This window comes from Phocoena sinus, chromosome 9 (assembly GCF_008692025.1).
Source record: "Phocoena sinus isolate mPhoSin1 chromosome 9, mPhoSin1.pri, whole genome shotgun sequence".
NCBI classification, from domain to species: Eukaryota; Metazoa; Chordata; class Mammalia; order Artiodactyla; family Phocoenidae; genus Phocoena; species Phocoena sinus.
In genome coordinates this window covers 83,067,903-83,094,165 of record NC_045771.1, presented here as the reverse complement: position 1 = coordinate 83,094,165, position 26,263 = coordinate 83,067,903, and the positions used below count along the sequence as shown (strand labels likewise).

The following is a 26,263-nucleotide window of genomic DNA, read 5'->3' as shown; positions in this document are numbered from 1 at the left end:
ATGAGTACACAAATGAAATATTAGAGATAATATTACAGGGATAATCAGTAGAATAAATAAGATGATAAATATAAGGTTATAAAGCTTCCTGCTCTTTTTAGTTTCAGGTTTCAAGTTAAGCAAACTGTTTAATGATTTTCTTTGAGAGTAAAAATTATAGTGTTAATCAAAATATTAAAAAGTAGAATAGGAATATAAGCCTAGGAATTGAAGTCTCAGGTCCTTGAAAAATGAAGAGCAATAACAACTTTAATTTCATAAATGAATCCAATTCTCTAAAGCGCAAAACTATTACATGACTTACTACAGTTTAACAGGAAAATTTATACTGCCTTGTTTTAACCCTTTTTTGTTCTAAATAATATTTGATGAGATAAAACTCCAGTATGTGTTAACAATAATTTAGAATTTTGAAGTTTATTTTCATAGCATTTAACTTGAAATAAGTAAAAACTTTATATATTTATCTAGTACTATACAAATCTTACAGTTTCTAAAGGTGAATAAAATTTTCTTCCTCATGAAGAAAATAATTTCTGAGACACTGCTTCTATTAAATAATATTTAGAAACTTATTTGAAAATACTCTGCATCAGACTTAATTGGATATCTTGAAGTTTCAAAGCTTTCTAATTTTTCTGTCCTAATGATACATTTTCATTTCCTCCCTACCCAATTTGAATGACTATAGGGAAATAATTTACTGGATAATTTCCAAGCTCACATTTCAGTCAGTGCTGGATGTATTTGTCTTAATTTAGTTTCCAGATCTGAGAAAGAAAGATGAGTTGCCTTTTTAAATGAATCAAATCAAAGGGTTTTGAACAAATTAATTATTTTTCCACCTGTTCTACTGTCAAATGATGCAATTTTACCACTGGCAATACATAGAGAAACAAAAAGGGAAAAGCATTTACTATATAATCGGCATGCTGAAATCCAAGATTTGTCCCACAGTCAACTAATGTTAAGTCAGACATATTCTAGAAGTGTCTTAATTAGCCAGAAAAGAATGTCTTCTAAGTGAGGTATAGACAGGCACTGGATGATTGAGACTCAAGGACATTGATTTGTTAATGTGTGTAGCAGCAATCAACTGGGCCTGCTTTTTAACTGATATATTTTATAAAAAATGAGAAAATAAAAAAGTGATTTTATGAGTACATCTTTTTTAGTACAGCAACTTCTAGACAATCCACAGAGAATGTACTTAGCTAACACATGCACTTTGTTATTATTTTGCATGAAAGAAATACCAGTTTTAATCATTTGTAAAAGATTACTAAAACATGAGGAAAAGTGAATATAATTAATACTAGAAAAACAACTACAGAAAACACTGAAAGTTACTTTATAATATATATTAATATATGTATGCACCTACACAATACCTATTAATATATATATATATACATACATACGCTTTTTAAATGGTTGACTTGCTCTACAAATAACAGCAGTCATATTAGATGAAAAAATACATGGTTATCATTTAATCATGAATATTCTTGGAAACGAGAAATTAAAATTTCTCACAACTTTCTATTATTTTACTCAGGTGCTATCATCCATGCAGCTATCCAAAATGGGCATATGGTATCATGAATTTATTTTCTTTAATTAATTTAATTTCCTTTTTAAAAAAATATTTCCCCCTCCCTCTTTTATTTTCCACTTACTGATCATAACAGACACTGTGTTCACATTGGGGTTGAAAGAGCAGCGTCCTTTTCCGGATTCACACTTGGAGTCAATCATGAAAACTTGGTCCTTTATTACAGATAAAATTGGAAATGTAGTAATGATAAATTACTTTATCTTAGTTAACCAATTTTTCTTTAGTAAAACAAAGCATCATCATAAATAATATGCTTTCTACTTGGTTGCTTATGCCTTCCCAATTTTACTATATTAAGACTCTCTTGGCCTATATGAAGAATCCATTTGTAAGTTATAAAGCTAACCTCAGCAGGTCAAGTTCACATCCTACTACACTCCCCATAAAGCTGATCCAACAAGTTCTCAAATCAACATCAATAAAAAACACTTGGAAATCAAGGATCATTGTAAACCTGAACTAGGTATGTTGAACATTGGCCAAAAGAAGAAAACTGATTACAGAGAAACAATGTGTATGAGGATTATGAAACTTTCAAAATAATCAAGATTTTTTTAAACATAAAATTTTGTGACCACTTATTTTGTTATATAAAGCATTATACTAGATTCAACAAAATAATTCATAATTTAGATTAAAATGTTTCTTTTACTCATTCATTTATTTATTTAACAAAAATTTATTGAGCACCTACTACTTGCCAGACACTGACAAAACATTGGGGGTAGAGTAAACAAAATAGACAAAAATCCTTACCTGTAGGTAATTTATAATCTAATGACAGATAAAATAAATAAAGAATATAAAGAGAATAAATACGTAAAATATAAAGTATGTTAGATGGTACTCAGTGCTTAGGAAAAAATTAAACAGGGAATGGGACTAGGGAAATCCACGGATGGGGGGCAGTGGGTTCAATTTGAAATATAATGGTCAGTGTAGCCTCAGTTAGAGGGAGCATTTTGTTGGTATATTTATCGTTTTTCTTACATAAAGTTAGTAAAAGCTACTACTAAAATTCAAAGAAAAATGATCACATTTGTAGATTGCATTAAATGATGGAGGACCTTAATTATCAAGCTGCTTTTCAAAATTATCCTGAATGAAATACGGGCTCAACATTTTTGAGCATGGAATAGAAGGATTCAAAACATTGCTTTAAGAAGATTGGGTCTTACTTGTGCTTTAAGAAGATTGAGAATGGTGGCTGTAAAGACAGACACTGGGTTCAAGAAAACAAACTTGTTTTGAACTGCAGTAGTCCAGGAATTAGGTAATAGTAATCTGACATGCCAGGATCTCAGTGGTCAGGGTAAGAGTGGTAAAGATGTAAGAGGATTTGTAAAGTGAAAATCGACAGAGCTTGGCAATCAATAACAAATTGGAGGCAGCTCAAGAAGATGAAGAAAACAAAGTTGATTCTGAAGTTTTGACTCTTTAAAGAAAATAAAACTAGTTCATTTTTGTTATACTGAGTTTGATGTATTGGCGGGAAATCCTTGAGGTAATGGGAAATTAGAGAGCTTAAAAAGAATCACAGTGCTCTAGCCTAGAAAGGTCTTATAACACGATGCTCTTCATGGATTAACTCTAAAGATGAGGAAACTATGACTTGTCCAAGATCACCCATAGCTAAATAGTGACAAAAGCAAAATTAAAATTCAGTCTCCTGACTCCTAACTATGTCTGCTTTCCAAGAGGTCATCATTTATACAATAACTAAACAATGATAAACCTGCAGGAAAACAATACAATTTAGTAAACTTGGTTGTGTAGCCAGAGTCATACATAGATTTGACTAAAAAAGTGACAGCTGGCACTGCAGGAATTGAGGAGACTGCTTAGGCACCACTTGCTCACCACTGACTTCCTTCTCCATTGCATAGCCTCCTTGTACTCACACAGTGATAGTCTAGATCTTGTCATCCCCAGGAAGGGATGTGATCTACCTGAATAATGACTAATTCAAGCACCCTGCAACAATTCTTCAAACTCATCGCCTAAGAACCCTTTCTATTTTTTACAATTTATCAGCCTTCTATCTTCTTGATAGATTAGATTCCATGCTTTTTAATTTTGTTTTTTTCAAAAATATCAATATTAATTTCCTTGAATCTGTGATTGTTTTCATTGCACCCATAGCCTATAAAGACACATCTATCTACATTCTCCACACCTGCCTCCAAACTTCTAAGCATTTTGTGAAAGGTTATCCAACAAGGTGTATTCAACATAGTATAGATTTTTGATCACCAACTTAAAGTGAACCCTCTACACTGCTCAGCAACCTTTCAAAGGCACTCTGTCAACTGGTTCTTCCCTTGATAACTTCAAACCATTGCCACTATCGTCAAATCTCCCAATTTATTCTCAGGTCATATGATTGACAACCATGTTACTTAGAAAGTGAAGCCCTTAAATGAGGCACCAGTTTCTCACTACCAAATATATAACTATACATGAATACATCCACTAATACACGAGAGGAAATATTTCTCTTACTCTGAGGCCAATCCTTCCACCAGTGTTTCAGATCCTATCTTACCCAGTCTTCTTAGGCAACTTATACTTTCCATTATCCCTACTCGTTCTTTTTTTTTTTTTAATTAATTATTTTATTTATTTATTTTTGCCTGTGTTGGGTCTTCGTTGCTGCGCACAGTCTTTCTCTAGTTGCAGGGAGCGGGGGCTACTCTTCATTGCGGTGCGTGGCTTTCTCATTGTGGTGGCTTCTCTTGTTGCAGAGCACGAGCTCTAGGCACGCAGGCTTCAGTAGTTGTGGCGCATGGGCTCAGTAGTTGTGGCACACGGGCTTAGTTGTTCCTCTGCATGTGGGATTTTCCTGGACCAGGGCTCAAACTTGTATCCCCTGCATTGGCAGGTGGATTCTTAACCACTGTGCCAACAGGGAAGTCCCCTACTTGTTCTTTAATCTCATTAACTGGATCCTTTACAACATTATTTCAACAACTCCTTCAGCTCTTATACATTACTCTCCTTGAGAATCACATTTCTTAAAGAATTACATATACTCATCACCATTTCCTGAGTTCTCACTTTCTTCTCAATCCACTTCAGTTGGGCATCCAACCTCAACTGCTCTATTGAAACCCTTTTTTGGCAAGACCCCTAATGACTATCATGTACACAATTCAGTGCTTATTTTTTTAGACCTCTTCTTTCTTGGATTCTCAATGGTATTTGAGATTTTTGTCCACTTCTATCTTTTTTAAATGACTTGTTTTTATTCCCAGAACACACTTTCTTTTTTCCTCTCCTCTTGTTTCTTTTTAGTCTTTTTTGGAGATCCCTTTTCCTCCATCTGGCCATTTAAAGTTAGGAGATCCTCAAGTCTCAGTCATAATCATTCTTTTCATACTATACTCTTTCTGCATGATTAAATCTACACTTTGTTTGGGCTTCAGTTACTCTTATGAAACAATTACTCAAACATTCATATAGCCAAATTTATATTCAGCTGCCTACTTGATATTTCTACTTGTATCTTTCAGCAGCGTCTCAGACTCAACAGAATCAAACCCAGGCTCATAATTTTAACCTCAGACATGGTTCTCTTCATTGTTTCTCATCTCAGTTCATGGCAACTTTATAATTAAAGAAGCTAACAAACAAACAAACAAAAAACGAACAACAAAAATATCAATGTAATGTAAAATACAAGTGACAACACAATTCTGTTCATGGCACTTTCTGCTTAAGGTTGTTTCAGTTGCTTCTTCTTAGACACAGGACAAAGACCAGTATCTTAAAGATAGCTTACAAGTTCTGAAATGATTTTGTTTCTGCCATTACTCTTATTAAATAAATACATATTTGTAGATTGAATCAATAAGAGAAAAAATAGGACCAGAAAGAGAGTATGTGGTGAAAAATCAGGAAAGAAGGCATGGCAAGATGTCCCATGGTTATAGATGTCAATAACAGCACTGGGCTTCCCTGGTGGTGCAGTGGTTGAGGGTCCGCCTGCTGATGCAGGGGACAAGGGTTCATGCACCGGTCTGGGAAGATCCCACATGCCGCGGAGCGGCTGGGCCCGTGAGCCATGGTTGCTGAGCCTGCGCTTCCGGAGCCTGTGCTGCGCAATGGGAGAGGCCACAACAGTGAGAGGCCCGTGTACCGCAAAAAAAAAAAAAAATAAATAATAATAATAATAACGGCACTGAAAAATAGAGGGCATGACCAACATGTCATAGATTGGTCTAGGAGAAAGGATGCTGATTAGGGGAGTCCCTTTGATCACTGAGAATCTTGGTCATTAGGGAAGAGTTTCAGTTAATGGGTGAAAATGAAATTTAGATTAGAAAGGTTTAATGAAAGACATGGAAAATAGGATTGTAAAAGCTGAAAATATAGCCTACTAATCCGAGAAGTTTTGTGATAAAGTAAAAGAGAGAGAAAGGAGAAGAGTTGAAAAAAGTCACAAGGAAGAAAACTTATTGTTAAACAAGAAAAAAAGAGTAAATACAGGGGAAAGGGAATGAAGACGTAAAACAGTGAAGGTTAAAGATCAGAGAACTTTCTTGATAAGGAAAATGCACAGCTATTCTTCTGACAAGAGAAAAGCTACAAAAAGATGCATAAACAGAAAAGTTTGATGATTAATTTTGTTCAAAAAGCACATGGAATAATTTGAATGCCTGTGATATTCTTGGTCAATCAAAGGCAAGGTTATCTGCTTGATGAGTGGCAGCATCCGGGGCTTAAACAGTATTCAGTTATGAGAACTGATGTTATGGAGGCATCTGATAAAATCAACCCAAGATGAGAGGTAACATTCCAAGAATGTGCAGCACAATTAACCAATAATTGTTTCTTATTAATGTTTTATTCATTAGTTAAAGTCATCATTTACTTGTGTTGCTTTATCTTTTTCCAGAAACAGAAGACAGTGGATAAAAGAGAAGAACTATGGTTAGGAATCTATGTAGCAAAGATTGTAGGCTCTTTGGATGGACACCATTGAATTGCTTTAGGAAAGCTCTGAATCAGTCTCACAAAATAATGGAAGGGCCATAGAGTCTCATGAAAGTGCGTGGTGTTCCAAATGTGAAGTAGGGTTATAAAATGTTCTCTAAGAACCAATGAATTGCTATTAGACAGGCAAATAAAAGATGGTAGATAATGTGTCAGAAATAAACAGGAATACTTAATGACTGTGCCACCCTAACCTGGTTCACTTTCAAAGTGGTTTCAAATACATAAAAAATGCTATATCTTTTTTTTTTTTTATGTTCATTTGTGTTCTATTTTATTTTATTTATTTATTTATTTTTTAACATCTTTATTGGGGTATAATTGCTTTACAATGATGTGTTAGTTTCTGCTTTATAACAAAGTGAATCAGCTATACATATACATATGTTCCCATATGTCTTCCCTCTTGCGTCTCCCTCCCTCCCACTCTCCCCATCCCACCCTTCCAGGCTGTCACAAAGCACCGAGCTAATATCCCTGTGCCTTGCGGCTGCTTCCCCCCAGCTATCTACCTTACTACGTTTGTTAGTGTGTATATGTCCATGACTCTCTCTCGCCCTGTCAAAACTCACCCCTCCCCCTCCCCATACCCTCAAGTCCGTTCTCCAGTAGGTCTGTGTCTTTATTCCTATCTTACCCCTAGGTTCTTCATGACATTTTTTTCCCTTAAATTCCATATATATGTGTTAGCATACGGTATTTGTCTTTTTCTTTCTGACTTACTTCACTCTGTATGACAGACTCTAGGTCTATCCATCTCATTACAAATAGCTCAATTTCATTTCTTTTTAAGGCTGAGTAATATTCCATTGTGTATATGTGCCACATCTTCTTTATCCATTCATCCGATGATGGGCGCTTAGGTTGTTTCCATGTCCTGGCTATTGTAAATAGAGCTGCAATGAACATTTTGGTACATGACTCTTTTTGAATTTTGGTTTTCTCAGGGTATATGCCAAGTAGTGGGATTGCTGGGTCATATGGTAATTCTATTTGTAGTTTTTTAAGGAACCTCCATACTGTTCTCCACAGTGGCTGAACCAATTCACATTCCCACCAGCAGTGCAAGAGTGTCCCCTTTTCTCCACACCCTCTCCAGCATTTATTGTTTCTAGATTTTTTGATGATGGCCATTCTGACTGGTGTGAGATGATATCTCATTGTAGTTTTGATTTGCATTTCTCTAATGATTAATGATGTTGAGCATTCTTTCATGTGTTTGTTGGCATTCTGTATATCTTCTTTGGAGAAATGTCTATTTAGGTCTTCTGCCCATTTTTGGATGGGGTTGTTTGCTTTTTTGTTATTGAGCTGCATGAGCTGCTTGTAAATTTTGGAGATTAATCCTTTGTCAGTTGCTTCATTTGCAAATGTTTTCTCCCATTCTGAGGGTTGTCTTTTGGTCTTGGTTATGGTTTCCTTTGCTGTGCAAAAGCTTTGAAGTTTCATTAGGTCCCATTTGTTTATTTTTGTTTTTATTTCCATTACTCTAGGAGGTGGGTCAGAAAGGATCTTGCTGTGATTTATGTCATAGAGTGTTCTTCCTATGTTTTCTTCTAAGAGTTTGATAGTTTCTGGCCTTACATTTAGGTCTTTAATCCATTTTGAGCTTATTTTTGTGTATGGTGTTAGGGAGTGATCTAATCTCATACTTTTACATGTACCTGTCCAGTTTTCCCAGCACCATTTATTGAAGAGGCTGTCCTTTCTCCACTGTACATTCCTGCCTCCTTTATCAAAGATAAGGTGTCCATATGTGCGTGAGTTTATCTCTGGGCTTTCTATCCTGTTCCACTGATCTATCTTTCTGTTTTTGTGCCAGTACCATACTGTCTTGATTACTGTTGCTTTATAATATAGTCTGAAGTCAGGGAGCCTTATTCCTCCAGCTCCTTTTTTCGTTCTCAAGATTGCTTTGGCTATTCGGGGTCTTTTGTGTTTCCATACAAATTGCGAAATTTTTTGTTCTAGTTCTGTGAAAAATGCCAGTGGTAGTTTGATAGGGATTGCATTGAATCTGTAGATTGCTTTGGGTAGTAGAGTCATTTTCACAATATTGATTCTTCCCATCCAAGAACATGGTATATCTCTCCATCTATTTGTATCATCTTTAATTTCTTTCATCAGTGTCTTATAATTTTCTGCATACAGGTCTTTCGTATCCTTAGGTAGGTTTATTCCTAGATATTTTATTCTTTTTGTTGCAATGGTAAATGGGAGTGTTTTCTTGATTTCACTTTCAGATTTTTCATCATTAGTATATAGGAATGCCAGAGATTTCTGTGCATTAATTTTGTATCCTGCTACTTTACCAAATTCATTGATTAGCTCTAGTAGTTTTCTGGTAGCATCTTTAGGATTCTCTATGTATAGTATCATGTCATCTGCAAACAGTGACAGCTTTACTTCTTCTTTTCCGATTTGGATTCCTTTTATTTCCTTTTCTTCTCTGATTGCTGTGGCTAAAACTTCCAAAACTATGTTGAATAAGAGTGGTGAGAGTGGGCAACCTTGTGTTGTTCCTGATCTTAGTGGAAATGCTTTCAGTTTTTCACCATTGAGGATGATGTTTGCTGTGGGCTTGTCATATATGGCTTTTATTATGTTTAGGAAAGTTCCCTCTATGCCTACTTTCTGGAGGGTTTTTATCATAAATGGGTGTTGAATTTTGTCGAAAGCTTTCTCTGCATCTATTGAGATGATCATATGGTTTTTCTCCTTCAATTTGTTAATATGGTTTATCACATTGATAAAAAATGCTATATCTTAGTACTAACATAGGGTGTTAGCAGTAAGTACTACCTCTGATCACTACAAAATACAATGTTCAAAATACAATGTATGAATAAGGAGAATTCTCTCAAAATACAACTTTCTGTATCATGTGGTCTTCCATTCTAAACTAAAGAAAATAAATACATAAGATGTTTGATAAAACTGTGCATTCTATATTTATATTATTACTTATATACTACAGATATATAAAAATGATGTGGTGAAACACTTTGACTTGACTATTAAGGAAAACAAAAAGCTTAAAATTTCATAATCTTTTTCACACTTAAATAGGCTCTTAATATATTATTTAAAGAGATTAATTAATGGAAATGATTCCCCTTTGAAACACATCTTTTGAAGTGAGACTAAAGTAGTTCATATTTAGTAAAGTGATTAAAATTTATTCCATGCTGGTTTTCCAAAGGAGATTATTTTTTGGACCAACTTCCCAATTAAACCCTGAAGTGTATAGTGGGCAATTTGTACATGGGAAAATGATTTTATTTAAAATATGAAAACTGCTATGCAGTTGTTGGCCTGTACAGTGACTGCACAGCCCTCAGTGGAGTGTCTGACAGACTGCAGACGTCTGGGCCACTAGTTTATTTAATCAGCTGATCACAGGCATGTGGTGCTAATGACAAGCTCAATTCAGCCAATTGTACTCTTCCAAGAAGCATAGCTTTACTTTTCTTTAAGAATTTTAATATTTCATATCATCTTAAACTACTTGTAAATGGCTCAATTTGGGGTCCAATTATAATTACTCATTTATTTTTTATTTTTTTTTCCGGTACGCGGGCCTCTCACTGTTGTGGCCTCTCCCGTTGTGGAGCACAGGCTCCGGCCATGGCTCACGGGCCCAGCCGCTCCGCGGCATGTGGGATCTTCCCGGACCGGGGCACGAACCTGTGTCCCCTGCATCAGCAGGCGGACTCTCAACCACTGCGCCACCAAGGAAGCCCTACTCATTTATTTTTAAATGGCTTTTTATTCACTGAAAGATAGATGCATATAAATTACATTTGAAAAAAATTTAATAATAAAAGACTATAGAGGAAATCATTGTTCAATTATGTTAGTACTAAAGTGGATGAATCCTTGTTAAAGAAAAATAAACTTAATTAAATATATCAGTAGCAATATTTAATCTTTTTTTACAATTTTAATCTCTAAAATTGAATTAAGATATTATTTAAGGACTGGAATTTCTAGATTTAAGTTGCATAATGAAACAAAAGCAAGTTAATTTGAAAGAATTCAGTTATAAAATACTTGTATTAAGTAAAGCAACATGTTTCATTACAAGAATAAGGAAAACCCTTTTGACCTAATGCGTAGTTTCCTTAGTCAATAATTGTGAACTGAGATAAACAGTCTTAAACATCACAGGTGAAGTTCAACCAGCCTTATATTTGACTATACAATTAGCTATGTATTTAGTCTTTAGTAAATGCTTTTGTTCACAGAACCCCAAATCATTTTAACCAATGTAAAAATAAAGCTATAATAGCCTAGTGTAGACCAATGTTGGTCTAAAATGGAAGTATGATTTATTAATTATATAAAGTTCTTTTCCGCTAAGGCACTTGTCGTTCTGCTTTATACATCTCTTACAGGTGTCTACCTCATAAAAATTTACCAAATTTGAAATATGTAAATAAGAAATTACTTAAAATAGATTTGAGAAAGTGAGTTTATACTACAATATTTCTATAATTTGGAGCACATATTATCAATACCTTATGCTCTGAGTAATTATGAAATTATACCATTCTCCTTCCTTTATCTTCTGCAGCTTTTCCATTCAGAAACATATATATTTAATTGAAGGCAAAAGGCTACACTTGAAGTAACCTGGCAGACAGGAACCAAATGTAATATATTTTGTGTTTAAAGGGCTTGAAACTTTTTTTATGGCCATTAATGATATTTCCAAGTTTTTACTGTTAAATACAGTTGTAAGAAATCTTTGACACTAACATCAAACTAAGAATGAAAAATTGTTACACTTACCTCTGATCTCCTCCCTCTGTTCAAATAAGTACAGACTGGGCTGAAAGCACCACTCCCACAAACATACAAATGCGTGCGGTTGAAAGCCTGAATTACACGGACAAAGTTCCCGCAGCCATGCTAAAACAACAGGTAAATAAGCGGTTAGTAACCGAATGACTTTTATAGCTATTTCTAAGTATTACTGTGATACTTTGTTATACATTTTCCTTTCTGCCCTAACTTTTTAATTATTGTTAGGAGATAACAAGAGAACATGGTGCATTTTAGGAGGAAGGTAGTTTACCAGATAATGAGTAAAATGATATGTCTCTCCTATTTCAGTATTTATATACTGGGCACCTTTTTATGTTCTGAAACTTTATGAGCTTACTCTTTATCTGAGAAAGTTTAGAAATTGAAAGGTACACCAAATTGTTTTTTCAAATTTTCCTCAAAACATTACACATACACACACGCACCCTCACATATTATATAAACATGTTTTGAATGAACTTGTGTTTATAGAAGGGCCATATTATCATTAGTTACAGTTGTAAACACTATTGGCCTTCATAATTGGTGAATAAAGCAAACCTTAAACAAAATGTCAGCACTGTTGCTTTCCATGAAAAATAATGGAATCCTGATCTCTCTGCTCTTGATACACTAAAATACTCTCCTCTCCCCCAAAACTCCTTTCTCACCTGTTCCCAGTCCAACCACTGGAAAGGCTGTCATTTATTCACTCAATGAAATGCAAAATATGGTAATTATAAGTTGACTATGACTTTGCAGAAATACATAAACATGGTCAGCACCAAATGCAGATCTCTGTGACTGAATTAACCATTGCATGTTCTACATTTGCAGGGTCACTATCCTTTGCTGACTACACATTAATCAAGCCTGAGGGTGAATGTAGTTCCCTTCACAAAGTCATTGATCTAGCAAAGAATATTATTAAAAATAATGTTAGAAATTAGAGACAAAAGTTTTTATAAAGAAATATGTCGGGCTTCCCTGGTGGCGCAGTGGTTGAGAGTCCGCCTGCCGATGCAGGGGACATGGGTTCGTGCCCCGGTCCGGGAAGATCCCACATGCCGCAGAGCGGCTGGACCCGTGAGCCATGGCCTGCAGAGCCTGCGGGTCCGGAGCCTGTGCTCCGCAACGGGAGAGGCCACAACAGTGAGAGGCCCGCGTACCGCAAAAAAAAAAAACAAAAAACAAAAAAAACAAAAAGAAATATGTCAAAATCTAACAGGAGTTTCCCCATGGGTGGTCATACAGTGTATATTTTTTTCTCTTCTAGGTCCATGTATTTTACTAAATTATTATAATGCACATTTATTGTTTATATTATTAGAAAAGTAAAAAAAAATCTTTTCTAAAATAGGAATTTAAAGTCAATATTATTTTATATTTTCTCATCATTTTTCCCTTTTATACTCATTGTTACTTGCCAGCAAATATATGTTTATTTTCATAAGTAGTAACTGTATATACATTTCTATTATGGATTTATATTATCAAATCATCAATCACCAACTCTCCTGTTAAATAAATTTATCCTTACAGACCAGACTATATACTTTATTTTTATTTTAAGACATTAAGGATTTTTGTTAAATATATAGTGTCACTGTATCTTGACACCTGTTTATAGAGGTACCTGGAAATTGACTACATACCTGCAGATGAAATGTGTTTCTCTGGAGAAAAAAAGCATAGATGAAGTACAGTGTATATATAGTATGCCTATGTTAAGGGTATCTGTGAGCAATGACACTTGTGCTTATTGTTTCCACACCCAAGTCCAGTCATTCTGGGGTTCTGCATATAACATTTTCCCGTAAAACACAAATTCATTCCAATTCTATTAATAATAGGTTCTGTCTTTACATTTCGAATACAGGTTATACTTGTTTCATGTATATGTTTATATCAACATATCTGTTATATATATGCTTATTATGGCTAATATTTTTGAGAATTTATTATGTGCTAGACATTAGAATAATCCTTTTATATACTTAACCCCTTTTACTTCCCAGGAAGTTTGATTTTTTTACATTTATAGATCACATTTATTGAGCAAACTATATGTACTTAGGCACTTTATATTCAGTCAGTTTTTTCAACTCAACCCCTTTTAGAAAACAAAAGCTTAGATCTTGTTTAGTTAACTCGCCTGAGGTCATGTAGCTAGAAACAGGTAAAGCAGATTTTCAAACACAGACGTGTTTTACATTGAATCTTGTACTTTTAACCACTTTATAATTTGTCATTGGGTGAGAATTCCATAGTTGCTAGAGGGAAGTTTTTATAACAATTATTAATATTTACAGAGCTCTTAATCCTTTGATGTTAGTTGTTTTCAATCCTCACAGCAATGTTCCAATTAAAGTATTCAGTCCCATTTTAGTGATGAGGAAATTGAGTCCTCAAAAATGTTAAATGAAGTGCTCTAGGTTTAATAAATAACTCTGGGTCTTGAATCATGGCTACCCTCCACCATGAAGACTAATTCCCACACTATCTGATGATGCTTTACTGTGCTCCTCCAAAGCCTCCCCAAAGAGAAAAACATGAAAGGAAAAATAAATCAGTTGCTTTAATTATTGAAAATCATTTTCTAGGTCCCTTCCATTTCCATTGTGCTTAGTTTCTGTCCACATTATTTCTGTCCTAGACCACTGCAGTTGTGTCAATTCCATCCAGAAAATATTTATTTACTGAACTCATTCTGTGAAAGCACTGTATATGGTGCTAGCAATACTGAAATGAATAGATTCAATTCCTGTTTTCAGAGAAAGGGGAGTATAATACATCAGGCTGTAGTAGATGCTATAATAGGGTTATATCTTTCAAAGTGTGCTATAGAAAGAAAGAGGAAATGAGTAATACTGAAGTGGGTGTAATGGTTTGAGAGTGGATGTCATTTGAGCTGGAACTTGCAGAATAAGCTAGAGATTCTGACAGGCAAAAGCATAAGAAAGGAACATTCCAACAGAAAACACAGCATGAACAGAAAAACTGGAGGCATAATAGTGCAGGATTTAGTTGGGGAATAGTGCCTAGAGAGGACAGAGGATTATTGTGTGATGAAACCAGAGAGGCAATTAGAACTGGACTATCATCGTGCCATAGCATGATGGGCAGCAGAGAGTGAATTTAAGTATACAGATCTCAGAGCCAGATGACCTGGGTTCAAACTCTGGCTTTATCTGTTACTAGCTATTTGAACTTGAGATATTTACTTAGCCTCTCTGTGCTTCAATCTTTTTATCTGTAAATGGTGATGATAATATTTGTTGTAAGCAGTATACTACTGAAGCACTTGGAACAGTGTCTGGCACATAATAAATATACCCAGTGTTAGGTATTAGATTCTTTCATTTATATTTTCAGTTCCAATTGTCAGTACAAACCCTGTGTAATGGACAGGGAATTTGTCCTGCATAGAGATTAGTACAGGTCCTGACCACAGTAGACATCCATAAAAGGTTTGCGGAATGAGACATCAGTGAAATTCAATACCATGGATGCTTTCTTTTTATTGCTTAATTCTCTTTTAAAACTATTTCAAAGTAAATGCTAAATGAAAAATCAAGCTGCTAACATTATGCAGAATGTAATACCATTTTATTTATATACATATACATGTCATATACTAAGATGCTGGAAGAATATACCCCCAATTTTTAAGTTATTATGTTTGGGTAGCATAATTTATTTTATTTACTTAACAGTGTGTGTTTACTATGTGCTATGTACTGTTCTAAGCTCTCTGCAAATATTAATTCACTAATCCTCTTAATAACCCAATAAGGTAGGTTTTATGAGTAGCCCATTACACATTTAAGAAAAATGAGGCACAGAGAGGTTAAGTCTCCAGGGTCAGAGAGCTAATAAAAGATTGTTTTCTGTTGCTTTCTGCATGCTTTTCTAGGTCTTCAAAAATTTCTGTGTTAACAGGTATTATTTATATAATTTTAAAATAGATGATTTAAAATAATATATCCTGGAGCTCAGATTAATAGGGCTTTAAAAATATTGACTCTTCATGGTCCATACTATGCAATGGAAAAAAAAATACCTCTTAATTTTTTTCTTCTTGGTCTGGGGAATATATCAAGGTATTTCAATAAATGAAAGAAAATATGTTTTCAAATAGTTTAGGATCCTCTGGTCACAGAAACAGGGAAATTGATATTCTACAATTAATAAATCAAGTTTGACATTGTGTGTATGTAATGCACATAGGTCTAAATATATGTAACCATGCTTAATTTTTCAATGATCTCATACAGTACTTACTTAGCACATTCATTATGCTCTATCTCATTGGATATGTTTGACAGCATGTGTTACTGTTTAAGCTCAATTTATTTAGCATATGAATAAAATATTAATATTCAGAAATAAATAGAGCATGTAGGAATGTGAATAAATTGGGGCAAAAAGGGAAATTGGGAGGTAAGTTATACTCTCTTAGCTGAGGCAGACAATAAGCTATATTCCCACCATGATAATTATGATAAACATTAGTTTATTATATAGTATTATGATACACATTACCTGGGATCAAATTTTAAATTATATTGAATTATTTTCTAATAATTGAGTATTATTTTTATAACTTTAAAGTTTGATATAAGTAAAAAATCTAAAGGAATAAGAGATGTTTGATTCTATGGGTTTTTTTCAATTGTTATAGAAATATAAAATTTGTCACTAGTTTATGCTTTTCTTAGTAGAAGATTAATATAATATTTAAAAGTAAAAAAATTAATTTAACCAAAATATACCTTTAAAAATTGTGCATAATGAATTTATTATAAACTTATTAATCTAAAGGTATTAATAACTCAGTATCCATTGTGTCCTACCCCCAACCTGAGAAAAGTACTTGGAATAGATTCCCATGCTTACTGCTTCTATCTCCATTTTTCCAGATCTTGTTGAAATTTCACGAAATGCCTAGATACAGATATGGGCACTGGATCCAATCACTAAAAATGCAGTGAAATAAGTTCTAGTGTTTCAGGTGAACGCACAGGGAGGGGCAGCTAGCCCAGTCCTGGGTAGCAAGAAAGGACTCTCCAGAGAGGTGACATCTGCACTGTTATTTGAAAGGATGAGTAGATGATTCCCAGGTTAAAAAGATGGGAAGATAATTCAACAAGAAGAGAATCACATGTAGCCTGTACCAAAGGCTGAAAGAGAGAAAGGATACAACTTATTTGAATTTCAGTATTATTGAACTAGAATAAGGGGACAAGCTAATGTAAGACCTAGCATAGTCGCCACCAAATCTATCAAACCTTTCCTAAATGTCCCAGGTGCAGTGAATTTTTTCTTTGTCTTTGTGTGTATTCTCAGCATTTATCATATTCTCCCCAGAGAAGTGGCATGTTTTATCAACTAAAAGCAAAAAGATCTAGAGCCATATGTGCCTGAGTCGGACAGAGGCCTCCCACTTGCAGGCAGCGCAGCTTTGGGTAAGTTCCTTACTCTCTTAGTGATTCAGTTTATCTATCTTAAAAATGTGGATGAAGACAATAATGTCCATCTTGCAGCATCGTCATGAGGATTAAAACAAAACACTTAGAATAGCACCTGGCCCATTCCATTAAGTGTTGGCTAGTATTACTTGGTAATTATTGCATATATGTCTCATCATCCCCAGTATATTGTGAAGACTCTTAAAGGTAGGAACTCCACCTTATATACCTCTGGTTCCTTCACTTCAATTAACTGATTTGTACAAATTAAAATATTCTGTTCCTGCATTTAAAAAAATGAAATATTAAGTAATTAGATGATATTTATTCCAAAAGAGCTAAGAGATTCTTAAATATTTAGTTTCATTGAGAAGTGTAATTAAAATGCTGTTCTATAGAACTTCTATTTAGCATCATTTTTCTGCCCCTGGTATCCTGCTTAAAGGACACTTGTTTGTAAGTACCTCACATGCCGTAAGCGAGATGAATTTGTCAACATTCTCTTCTCTTGCATAGACAGAGCATATATTTGAAACTTAGTTTGATTATTATTTCCCAGGACCCAACAGCATTGCCTGTACTACAACAGAGCCCACTACCAATTACCTCTGACTGGCCATGTGGCAGAATATAAAGATATCCATGAATGATATTACAGCATGACAAAACTATGTGAAAACATAAGCATGTATTGAAGATTTCATCTAATGATGTTCAATTATAATAAAGCAAATAACAGAGCATTTCTACTTTGCCAAAGGGAGAAAGAAATCAAATGACTTGGCTAAGACTCTTCAGAAAATCAACAACAATTTTTGGAAAGAGAATGTGCAAAGGTATCTAAATCCTATATATTCTGCCTGTGGCAGTTATATGAATGGGACACAGAAATTTTTTAAACAAAGAACAATTAAATCCAGTAATTACAACCACAGGATGTAATCGTGGGAAAAGACGAGACATGATCACATAAACATCAATGGGAAAAATCTCTACATTAGAGGATGAAAGAAAGTAGTTTAATTCATGCAAAATTATCGAAATCATAACTTCAGGGGACCAAAAAAAAAGTGCCTTTTCCACTACATTATACTTCATTCTGCTATTGGTTCCCTAGAAAGCAATTGTAATGTACTCTTTTGAATGTTTCTTTCACATTTTTTCTGGATTTTTTTCCTTTTTGATTGTGGTCCAACAGATCCTGTGGGTAGCAAATATACTACTGTGAGCTCCTTTTGCCCATTTAAAATTTTCTCTTTTAAGGTGAATTATGAAACTAAAACAATGAAACCCTGAGCTGAGTCACTCCTGGTCAGCACTCTTGCCAAAACGCCCTCTGGTGAGACCCGGAGATCTGCACTCCAGAGTCTGCTGTGGTCCTGCCTTAAGCCAGGCTTTTTCAGAACTTTGTACCTGTACTGCTAAGAATCAATAAAATATAAAAGTTTCATTTCCATACTTCTTCTTCCACAAGGAAGAAGTTTGAGACAAGAAGGTGAAATGACATCTAAGCTTCATTATAAACATTAAATGACTTGTGCACATTAAAGAGCTGTTCCATGTATTTTTTATAATATTCAAGAATAACTTAATGTGTCAGTTTCAGAAAGTCATTTGTAGAAATCAATGTAGATTTATTCCTTGATTCTTTATATGGAATACATTTTGTAAAAGTATTGCACACTGAACATTTACTGATATTTGTATCTGCCTTGATTTTTATTTCTGTGGTTATTTTTAATTAACAAAGATAACAGCCATTACTGGTGATTTATGCTTCTGGAATGTGCTGGCTAACCACTACCCTTTTGACGAGAATCTTTCTTTGGAAAAGCCCACATGGTATCTGGGAGCTACTCCAGACACTTGAGTTATCATTATTTCAGCAGCCTGCTGAGAATTCTGCAGGTTGGATCCACTTTGAACAGGGGTTATTACTGAAATCCATCATGAAAAGTGTCAGGGTTCAATAATGAAAGCAAAGCAGGAAATTTTTACCCAGTCAGGAATTCCTAAGTTACAGTGTTTAAGAGTTCCAATCACTTTGCATTTACATTTCTTACTATGTGTCCAGCCGAGGATTCAAAACACCAATACCCTTTGTCTCATTCTTGGATGCACTCAAAGTACATGAATTCAAAGACCAAATATTTAAGTTTTGGATTTTTTTAAGCACTCACTGTGGGATCTTTGCCAGCCATTTTGCACTCTTCAACTTTGATTGCAGATGCTGGCCAGAAAACCTGCTCAGAAAGGAAAATAAAGGTTGCATTTGACAGCTCAGTACTCTTCATTTACTTTATGCTAACAGATTTCTTTAAGTTAATTCTGTATTTATATTTCAAATTTCTTCTTTCATTTTATGAACTCAAGTTAATAAAGATTTTATTACTTTATTCTAAGAATTATGTTTTTGTTTCTTCCATGAATTTTTCCTTCAACAATCCTTTCTATAATATGTGCTCATTTACTAATGGTACAATTTTAAAATAAGGAAATTATTGATGTGCACCATATAATGTATATTTCCCTCCCTCTGATTTATAGTACACTTTTCACAACTGCTTATATCACAATGAATTTATGTTTATACTGCTATCTTGGGGTTTTTTTTTGGTAAACTACACAGCTGGGCTGGTAAATTTACTGCAAACTAGGTACTTCAACAGCTAAAATAACCTGGATAAAGATTCTCTCTCTGACATACTGTGCTAGCATGCTAAGTCATTGCAGCCTTGGGTCAGGTCTGATGGAGATGATTTTTTTTTATCCTGTAGCTTTTTTCAGCCTGTAGCTCATTGTTAAAATAATAAATTCAGATGTGTTCTTCCTGTAATAAATTTATAATTAATTTACTTTTATTTCTTTACTTTAATGAAGCTCAATTTATTTCCTTGCTGTGACTTAGAATGATAAATATAGTTAACCCTTGAACAACTCAGAGGTTAGGGACACTGACCCTATATTCCAGTTCCACATCCAAAGATTCAACCAACCATGTATCATGTAGTACTGTAGTATTTACAACCAAAAAGAATCTGCATATAAGTGGAGCCATGCAGTTCAAATCCCTGTTGTATAGGCCACATTTTTTCAAAGAACACTGCATTTAATAATTGTGTTCTTTTCAAGGCCTTCTTGGTTTATGTACAGATGACAAGGTACGCTGTCCTTTAATCTGACTATTTTTCATGCTATACTCCATGCTTCTCCTTTTCCCTTTCGATGTATATATACACGGGAAGTATTTTCTCACTTAGCTTCAAGTTTTAGATGGCTAAAAACTATGAAACTAGACATGGAGAAATGAATTGATTATATTTTCAGTCCTTGAAATAAGTAGTAATTTCCAACTATTTATTGATATATGACCTGTATTTTCTATTGTTCTAATGAAGTACATAATTTTTTCATTGTATTTGAAACTTTTAAAGAAAAAGAAACCTAGGAATTTAGCATTGCCCTCATGAAAATGATAAACTTACACTCAAAGGTTCTTGACTTATGTTGTTAATATTCAAGGAAAGAATGTGATCTTTGCTGCCCACATATATCCGGTCCTGATCTTCATCCATTAATAATATCCTGTAGTCTAAAGGGTGGTGAGATAGGCTGAAGTATTCAGAGGTCTTGGTTTCTCGAAGCTCTGAAATAGTGAATAGCACAAGTGAAAATTGAGTATCTTGATTCCATTATTTTAATGAAAATTATCTTATGGAAATATTTACCAAAAAAGTCAAAATACATTTTCCTCCTACAATAAATTAATTTTAAAACAGTTATGTTAGTGGATATTTTAATTTATTTCCTCTATGCTGAATTAAAACATAAATAAATCCATAAATGCAATGTTCAAGTTTATAGTGGTACTACTTGATTACAAAATTATTCACATTTTGCTAGGACCTCAACTCAGTTGTTTACTGTTTGTCATCAGCTCAAAGCTTGCTAAAATAAATCACCCAAAAAAATATAGCAAGTGATTAGATTGAACAAAAAACAAAAGCAATGATGGTGTGAATGTCTTCCTAGACTCTCTTAATATTTTATTGTTGGACTTCAATACATTCATCATTTTAGGGTTGTTGTTTCCTACCCTGAATATTTACCTTACTTCCTCAACATAATTCTAACTAGTTTAATAAATTTTTCTATAAATTACTTGGATGTTGTTCAGGAAAAAAGTTAGCCTCTGCTAGACCAGAGGTTGTTGCTGAAGTAGGAAAAAAAATCCAAGAGCTCAGAACATGAGAGAGAATATAAAATGCAACAAATGTCACTCAAAGGTTGGAGAAGACACATTCTCCTTTGATTTTGCCTAAAGTCCAGGGTGTTTAATAAAGCTTGCTTTTCATCCAATGGAGGAGATTCATGGCTGCATAATTTTCCTGTAAAACATCATTTGTAGGGTGCTGGTTGGGTACAGAATAGATATTCAACAAATACCTCATGAATAAATAACTCTCCAGTGAAATACACAGATTAAAGAAGTAAAATATGACTGAGTTTGTGGCATCTGGGGCGCAGCCACTGGAGTCTGAATGCTGGCTCTACCGTTTCATTTATATATGTACTTGGCCAGTGCCTTTGTCCCTCTAGACTCCAGTGTCTTCATCTTTAAAGTCAGGATAATAATGGTCCCTACATCATAGGCGTATTGTGAGGTTTAAATTGTTAATATACATCAAGAGCTTAAAAGAGTACCTGTCTCACAGTGACATGGGTTACCTATTATTATGACTTGGGACAAGACTTCAAGCTTCAGCCAGACAAGTAAGAAGAACAATTCTTTACACAGGGAGAAAATATGGAAAACTAAATTGTCTGATTTATATATATTAATATATTTAATATTTCTTTTTGTCACATGTAGAATCTACTCAAATTATTTGAGCAGGACAGTAAAATAATAAATCATATTTAAGAATAATAATTTGGTGTGAAGGATAATTTTGGGGCATGTGAGACTGGAAAACTAAGAGATGCTCTTCCAGATATGATGATGATAAAGACCTGATTTGCCAGAAATAGAAAGGAAGAGAGGAGTTGACGTGAGGGTCACTTAAAGGATTTGGAATGATTTTATATGAAGTTGGTCTTTGGGTAAAAGGAAGAGGTAATTATCTTCCAAAGATGTAAACTGAGAACAGGATAAATGAACATGGCCTTTACTAATTTTGAGAGATTCAAAAAGGAAATTTCTTTGGTAAAGACATTACTTGAGTGTTGATAGATTAAATTCAAGTAAAAGTGGAAATGTCCCACAAGCATGTAAAATTAGATAACTAATTTGTCATTAAAGATATCAAATCTGCAGGGAGAGATTTCCAGTTCTTCTCATGGATGATATGAAGCTCAGAGAGTAGACAGCTCTGAGGAAGCTCTGAGGAAGAGTAAGTCTAAAGTGAAAAGCAAAACACAGAGATGCATTGATCATTAGATCCAAAAAGAGTATCTCTGTAATTGAAACTCAAAGTGAGGCATGATGTACAGGCAGCAGTGGAGAGAGTACAGAATTGGAGTCAGACAGTTTTGAGTTGAAATCCCAGTTTCATCACTTACTAATCTGTTAGTTTAGGAAAACTACCTTGTTTCTCCCAGGTTTCGATTTTCTCATCTATAAATTGGTTATGTTAATACATAGCTCAAAGGATGTTCCACCAGCACACAGTAGAAGATCAGTGTGCTCCTTTTGGCAGGAGAGATTACTGACCCTCTGTCTAACAGACATTTTCTTTCTCTTTCCTGTTGGCAGGGAACCATATGCCAACCATAGTGGATCCCCCAGCAAGTGAGTGACTAAAAATACGACCATGTGACTAGTTCTGGCCGATGAGACTTAGAGGGAAGCCTTCTGCAAGGTTACTAGAAGAGGTTTCTTGGGTCTTAAAAATGGCACAAAAAAGAGGTGATTTCTTTTTCTGCCTCTGGACATTGGTAAGTGAGCATATAATACTTTCAGCAGTTGCTGCTACCAAAAAGATTGCTATCTGAGAATGGCAAGCAGAAATTTAGGAAAAATGCTGAGTTCTATTAGAAATCATTTAATGTCTACACTAACCCTACAACTGCTCTACTACAGGATTACTTCTGTTATATATGATTTTTTTAAAAAAAATCCTTGCTCTTTTTTAGGCACTTTGAATTGAGGTTTTCATTTCCTGTTGTTTAAACCCTTACTAACTGATCATATCTGATAATATCTCTCCAGTGTTCACAGCACCTAACACCTTCTCACTCTTTCTACCATGGTTTGTTTAGTCTGGCTATTTAAAAAAAAAAAAATTTTTTTTTTTTTTTTTTTGCCTTCTCTTCCCAATGTATATTGAAATAAAACCAAGAGTGTGAACTGGGCTCGGAAAACAGTCTCAACTAAATTTTACTTGCAAGTAACAAACAATGGCAGTTCTCTTCTTTACCTGTTTCGTTAGAAAGTAATCAATTTCTTGCATTAATTCAAATACCAGAGGGAGCAATAACTGCATTAACTTAAGACCTTTCTGGTCCAAGGATTTTATCTCTTTTTCTGGGCCATCAAGCTATCTTCAAATTTAATTACCTATAGCTCATTGATAGCTGACAGCTGTTAACCAAGGAAGATTTACTTTAGAAGTGCCTCTGTTAGAAGCCTAGAAGCTAAGGCTATTTTTTTAAAAAGCTATTTAAATTGCTGGTAGTTAGCCATAGCTGAACTCTGGGGCTTGGGAAAAACAAAAAAATCAAAAAGAACCTTTTTTTTTTCTTAAAGAATAAAGAGATGAGTTCAAAGCATCCAGGATTTTTATCTATAAAGAGAATGACTGAATAATCCATCATTTTTGGTTTAATGCAGATGCAACTTAAGTCAATGAATGATTCAATAATTTGGCTACAGTTAGAGAAAATGACTGATTTAATGATTTGGCTATAGTGAGAGAAGGAACTCACAATTATTGGTCTCTCATCTAAACAAGTCACAGAATGGCACTGTCCTACATTTCTTTACATCTTAATAATTATGTCATTCTTTTCACAGCATTGGAGGTACAGCTAGTTGAGCTATTTCTCCGGACATGCTCAACTGACTGAGAAGGAACTTTGAGAGTATGCAGTATTAGAAAATGCAGCGGCCCCACAAAGGGCAGTGTAGGTCTCTAAATCCTTGGGAAAATCTCCTGGGAAACAGTATTAAAAAAAATACTACATGCTTCTATCCTGAAATCCACATTATTGTAGCGTTCTAGGGTGGAAAATTACTGTAATGTCTTCCATGGCAGTGTTCCCTGAGGGAAAATTTGTAGCATTATATGCTTACCTGAAATTCATGTACTGACATGGGCTTACCTTTGTATGGAAACTATTGTGAGCCTTGAGAATTTAACCAGGGCTGGGAGAAAAATAAGTTCCCCCCAAATATAAACCCTCGCAACATAAGCTTCTGGGACCACTTGAATATAGTCAACACACTGCTATAGCAATTACAACATAGTTTAATATACAGAATATATTGTCTGTAATTAACACTCTATCCCTAACCATATTAAGAATTAACCTTTGTTCTCTGTTAGTGATCTTAAGATTTCTGAGGTGACTAAGTCAGTGAGAACTTATTAATGTGCTCGAAAATGTGATCTTGGTGGAGGAAGGTGGAGAGTCTAGAGTTCTCTTTTATGAATAATATATATCTGTTAAACTACTGATTAGGGAACACATTCCCTCAGAATACTATATTATCTTTGGACTTTTATAAGTTTCAAAAACAAGCAAAAGATTACTTGATTGAAAATCAATCCCCAGGGGTCTCTTTATGAGAAGCATATGCAATGGTGGCTTATTAATTATATTTAAAGTTCATGATGTGCTATTAATTAATTAAATTTTTTTTGGCATTACTTCAATATTTTATTTTTAGGGACCACAAGATGAGTTAAGAAGTTCTGGAAAATATTGGAGAGGCAGGATCCCTATCACAAAGGCTTTGAGTACCAACATAAGAGGCTTCTACTTTGTTCTAAGGACATTTGTGAGCCTTGGGAAGCTACAAAGCAGGAAAGCAACAAGGTCATCTTCTGCCATCAGACACTATTTATTAAATAGCAAAATTAATGAAGACCAAGTGTCTACCACATCTGAAGACTGTCCCATCTCCTGGGCCCCTGCTGTGAAGGTTGTCACAGAGAGAGAAAGCATGGTTTGGAAATCAAGGGATGTTAATGTCATGGGCCCTGTCACAGAGCAGCTACTCAGAATAGACGTGTGGAAGGAGTGCAGGAATAACCAAGTGAGTGAGTGTGCCTCAGAGGCTGTGGAGAAAAGGGAACCCTCTTGCACTGTTGGTGCCAATGTAAGTTGATACAGCCACTATGGAGAACAGTATGGAGGTTCCTTAAAAAAACTAAAAATAGAACTACTATATGACCCAGGAATCCCACTACTGGGCTTTTACCCTGAGAAAACCATAATTCAAAAGGACACATGTACCCCGATATGTTATTAATTTATATATTCAATACATCTTTATTAAGCCCTTATCAAGGCAGGCTAGACATCTGCTCACAAAACAGGACACTAATATGAACATACAAGGCCCCTACGACAATTCCAAATCTTGACTTACATTCTGTTATTTTGTTTGGCTAAGCCCACCATGACAGTTTCCTCACCATAAACCTCAGCTCTCCCTCTGGCAGAATGCACACCTACAGATTTTAAAGTAAATCCTTAGCATGTCTTTTACTTTGGAGACATTGCTACTGACAGGATAATTTCCTCTCCTGAATGTCTTATCTCAGAAGAATTTTAAGTAGAGTGGGCTTAAATGACCCATCCTCTCCCTGAGGCTCACTATCTTGAAAGTGGCTTAGAAACTGAACTTCACCTATCCCTTTAGGACAAACAGGCAGATAAAGATAAGACCAGTGAAACTTCAGCAGGCTGACACTGCAGTTCCTAATTCCTAAGGCAAAGAGACACCAGAAGGAATGTAGTAAAAGCACATTTGCTCAAAAATAATAGACCCAAATAGCTACCACTTGTGGGTCTAACAGCAGGAGTAACTGTTCTAGGTGCTTAAAACACCTGTTTAATTTGCATTTAAAACCTCTTTGTTAGGCTTTAATATCATTCCTGTTCCACATTTAAGGAAACTAAAATTCAGTTCATTTGAGCAATCTAACCAAGATCACATAGGAAAGAAAAGAAGAGGCTAGAGCCAGGATTCAAAGCAAGGTGGGTTCCTTAATCTGTGAACTCTATCAGACACCCTTTTGTTTTTCAAATAAGACGGACAATTTAAACACTTATTTATTGGGTTTTTACTATGTTCTTGACCTGCCCATGAGTCTGTGCAGTGCCAAATATAGTATAAGAAATGCCTCAGTCTCTCAAATTT

At 34.7% G+C, this 26,263-nt stretch overlaps 1 protein-coding gene across 6 annotated transcripts in view; it reads right to left on the bottom strand.

Moving 5' to 3' along the window:
- SEMA3C (semaphorin 3C) overlaps nt 1–26,263 on the bottom strand; it is a 187,291-nt gene that overhangs the window by 72,616 nt on the left and 88,412 nt on the right. For 5 of the 6 annotated variants that reach the window (XM_032642654.1, XM_032642659.1, XM_032642657.1 and 2 more), the window contains 4 exons: nt 20,379–20,539; nt 19,074–19,136; nt 11,408–11,527; nt 1,680–1,770 (listed from right to left, as the gene is read on the bottom strand). In XM_032642654.1, the coding sequence (XP_032498545.1) occupies nt 1,680–1,770; nt 11,408–11,527; nt 19,074–19,136; nt 20,379–20,539 (435 nt within the window). The remainder of the gene's footprint in view (nt 1–1,679; nt 1,771–11,407; nt 11,528–19,073; nt 19,137–20,378; nt 20,540–26,263) is intronic. The other variant, XM_032642658.1, reaches the window with a different exon arrangement.